Here is a 4101-nt window from a genome sequence, read left to right on the forward strand (position 1 = left end):
CTCCTGGACCTGCGCGACAAATTCAAAGACGTCCAGGTGAGTGACGGCTCCATCAACGTGTCCGTCTCCAGCTCTCTGTCTCACACACACACACACACACACACCTACACACACACACGCACACACACACACAGAGACCTCTGTCCGTTCCTCCGGTGGACTACACACACAAACACGGTCTCATTCCAGAGGTCCTGCTCAAATATCACCTCCGTTTCTCTTCTAGAAACTAATTGATTCACCTCGGACCTAACAGCCTTATTAGCTTCAGTGTGAGCGCTAGCTCTCCGTCCTCAATGAGCGCTCTGTCATTTTAACTGTGGACCGAGGCCTTTCTGAAATGGACTGGACACTCATTAGAGCCATAATGATCGGAGTCTCAGGCTTCATACGCGGCCAGCCAAAAGACTGCTGTCTGTTTGCACCTTCCTGCACCCCCAAGTGCCTGTTCTGTGCGTCCTCAGAAAGGTGGAGCACACGCACCGCAACCCGTCTGATGCTATCAAATAGAATTGCAATATCTCCCGCTAACGCTGTCAGAATGGTGGGCTAGTACATGGCTCTATTTCTCATGGAGCTGGAAGCCCTTACCTGAGCTTATTGACCAGAGAGAGAGAGAGAGAGGGAGAGAGAGAGAGACTGAGAGAGACAGAGAGAGACAGAAATGTAATGGTATGGAAAACCAGCAGAAAGCTCTGTGTACAAATGTGTGTGCCAGAGAAGGGATAGTTGCTGTGGTGTTGTAGGGGTGTGCATACGAATATTTAAAAATATTCCCTCCAACAGCCGACAGTGTTAACCGTAGGTTATGTAACCGTGATTCTGTGCATTACAGAACACCCAAATAGGGACATCCATATATGTCTATGGGGAAATCAGTGTAGTGTGGTCTGAAACAGTTATCCAGTTATTCGACTCTCCACGCACACCCATGTTCCCCTGGATCCAGCGAGAGGCGGAGGCCATCTTCGAAAAGGCAGCGCTGCCGCTGTGCAGTGTGCAGGCAGGGAAGTAGCTTCTGGAAGTTTGTTTAGACGGCCCAGTGTAAACCGAGCCGCTAATCGCCCCAATTGTATATCTCTTTCTCAAACAGCAGGCATCATTTCGCCTCTGAATCTCTCTCTCTGCTCTGCCAAAGCGCCTTTGAATACTAAGCTGATGCAAACAAATGACCTGCGGTAAACAGAACGAGAAGGAAACAGTATTTCTTTTGTATGCAGCTGCAACAAAGTGTGTGTGTGTGTGTGTGTGTGTGTGTGTGTGTGTGTGGGAGGGAGAAGGGAGGGCGGTGGTGGTGTTAATGCCTGAATAAGAAAAAACAGCGAGTAAGACAGAGTTATTTCTGAGCAATTAAGTTCTCGCAGAGGAGCCGGGCACAGACACAACAGTCTACATCGCCAACCGAGCCGGCGCGTTTGAAGTTACTACTCTGAAGGGGGGAAAATCGGGCTTTGGGGGGATGGAATGGGAGGTGTGTGTGTGTGTGTGTGTGTGTGTGTGTGTGGAGAGGGCGGCTGCCATAATTCTCCCGCCCGCATCGAACCACACTTACCATGCACCGCTGTGCAAACCCAGGGCCTCATTGCTTTCTCTAATTAGCTTTGCGGAGCCAGCAGGGGGGTTTTGCTCAAAACGTGTTATTTTCTCCCCTCTCTCTCTTTAGTCTTTCTCCCCCCCCCCCCCCCCCCCCACACACACACACACACACACGCCACCACCACCCTCGGCCCCATCCTCCTCTTCCTCCGCTCCCCAGCTTCACAAATTCATTTCTGCTTGGCAAAAGATGCGAGAGCTTCCTCAATTAGGCCCGAAGATGTTTTTTTTATATATAAAAAAGCACACAAGTTGAAAAGGTCAACAGCACCAGCATTCCCACTGCTGCCTCGGATGGCTCCCCAGTAATTGGGACGCTAATTCACATTCCAAACTTTTTTTGTTGCTTCCTTTATTTTCATTCCCCCTTCCTCTTCCTCATCTTCCTCTTCTTCTTCTTGCTCGTCTCCTTCTCGTATGTGTGTGCGTGCGTGCGTGCGTGTGTGTGCGTGCGTGTGTGTGTGCCTGTGTGCATGCGTGTGTGTGCGTGCGTGTGTACGTGTGTGTGTGAGTTTTTTTTTTTTCTTTCTTGTCTTTTATCCCTTTTAGCACTCGGTAGTGTAAGATGTCTCTTTGAAGGCAGACAGGGTTCTTGTGGCTAGAGAGCTTCACATCAAGGACCGCATCCATGCGGGGGTCTTCAGCACTGATTAATCTGTCCTAATGCCGTCATGTCTGTCTCAGCCAGCGGTGTCTGTGTTTCTCTCACACACACACACACACACACACTTACACACTGCACACAGTGACAGCAAGACAGAGAGATGAGAGAAGACATAACCCAATTTCCAAGAATAAAATATATATTTAAGTCTTGAAAGACCGTTTCAACATAAAAGTTCCTTTTGTAGTGCTATTTTAAGAGGAGATTTTTGACTCTGAAGCACAGGTTCATCTAATGACAGTCGTTTCAAAGCTAAACGACACAATAGAGGACATGTCGCTTCTTACAGACTGGTAGCTTCAAAATGGCCGTCGTCACACACATCCACTCGAAGGCATTTTTAGAGCGGCAGGTTTTTTTTTTAAAAAACCATTCTATTTATAGGGGGTTATTGCAGGGAGCTTGTTGAATAATTTCGAGAGATTGTTATCAGAAGGCTTTGGCATCGAGCACATCCTTTTAGAGTCTGTTTTTGGCAGTCGTCTCTTCGCTGCGTGCCATCATCTCCAGCATTCTTCTTCGTCCTCCTCCTCCTCCTCCGTCTTCTGTCTGCCCCCATTTTGTCCATTTCGTGGGTTTGTTTGTTCATGTCGTTGGTGTTTATATTTACATAATGAATTGGAAGGGCGGGTCAGTTTTTATTGTTATTAAGGATGCGTGAAGGATGCGCATCATGGTGTCTTTTTTATGAATCTTTGATTAAGATGATAAGCATGCATGCTCACGCACGCATTTACACACACACACACACACACACACACACACACACACACACACACACACAGACGCACACAAAATCATTGTACAGAATGGGTTTAGATTTGTGATTTGTGTCCCTATACCTGATGCCTGACGAAGTGCAATGAAAATGGCCACATGTTCTGCAGCCTAGAGCACATGGGAGAATGGAAGCACATATTACGTACATGCACACTCACAGGCACCCACAGCACTGAGACGCTCCCATATGCCCACACACATACAGTACACATTCCTAGAAGACACCGGAGACAAATGACTCTCTCTTCCTCCCTCCCTCCTCCCTCCTTCCTCTCTAGAGGAGAAAGAGAGTAAAGTAAAGGCACATTCAAATCGGATCAAATATCAACTCCCCCCCACCACCACCATTACCCCCCTCTGTTCTATTCTCCTATGTAAATCAGCCCCATGCCACTCCCCACACTCTCTCCCCTCCCCCGGGAGGATATTACTTTTCCTCTTAATTTCACGCTATAAGGGGATACCACGGGAATATCAGTGAACCATCCTTTCAATTTCCCCCCTTAACTTCTCTCTCTCTCTATCTCTCTCCCCTGCCCCCCTCCATCTCCCTCTCTCTTTCTTTCTCTCTCTCTCTCTCTCTCTGTCTCTCTCTACCACTCTGGGGACACTGGGTTGGGAATAAGGCCCCTCCCCATATGAAGGGAGTCCATTTAAAGATTTATTATGGAATAGACTTCCATCTTTATCGCTGCAATCATTGCCAATATCTGACATGGATAGCCTCTTTGGATGAGTGAATCGAGCGGACTGATGAGAAATTGCCAATGGACAGGTACAGTAAATGAGAGAGAGAGAGAGAGAGAGAGAGGGAGGAAGAGGGCAAGAGAGAGATGGAGGGAGAGAAAGAGAGAGATGGAGGGAGAGAAAGAGAGAGAAAGACTGCGATGGATGGAACGAGGGAGTGGGAGAATTGCTGCCAGTCACTGCCCCCTACACGGCCCCAAGTTGGGGGGGAGGGAAATCTCCCAGCAGCCTTTGCAGTGGTTAGGCACTATGACAAAGCACAAGATAAGTCTGATAAGCCCTCCACAGTCCATGGCGCCTACAAGGGAGTGAGA

At 48.3% G+C, this 4101-nt stretch overlaps 1 protein-coding gene across 1 annotated transcript in view; it reads left to right on the forward strand.

The window, feature by feature from the left end:
• Window positions 1-4101, forward strand: part of ttc27 (tetratricopeptide repeat domain 27) — a 119618-nt gene that overhangs the window by 103680 nt on the left and 11837 nt on the right. Inside the window, 1 exon segment of the mRNA XM_062519740.1 lies at window positions 1-36. This exon segment is cut by the window's left edge and continues 130 nt beyond it. Within this exon segment, the coding sequence (XP_062375724.1) occupies window positions 1-36 (36 nt within the window).

The sequence above is a fragment of the Sardina pilchardus genome, chromosome 18, assembly GCF_963854185.1.
Source record: "Sardina pilchardus chromosome 18, fSarPil1.1, whole genome shotgun sequence".
Classification (NCBI taxonomy): Eukaryota; Metazoa; Chordata; class Actinopteri; order Clupeiformes; family Clupeidae; genus Sardina; species Sardina pilchardus.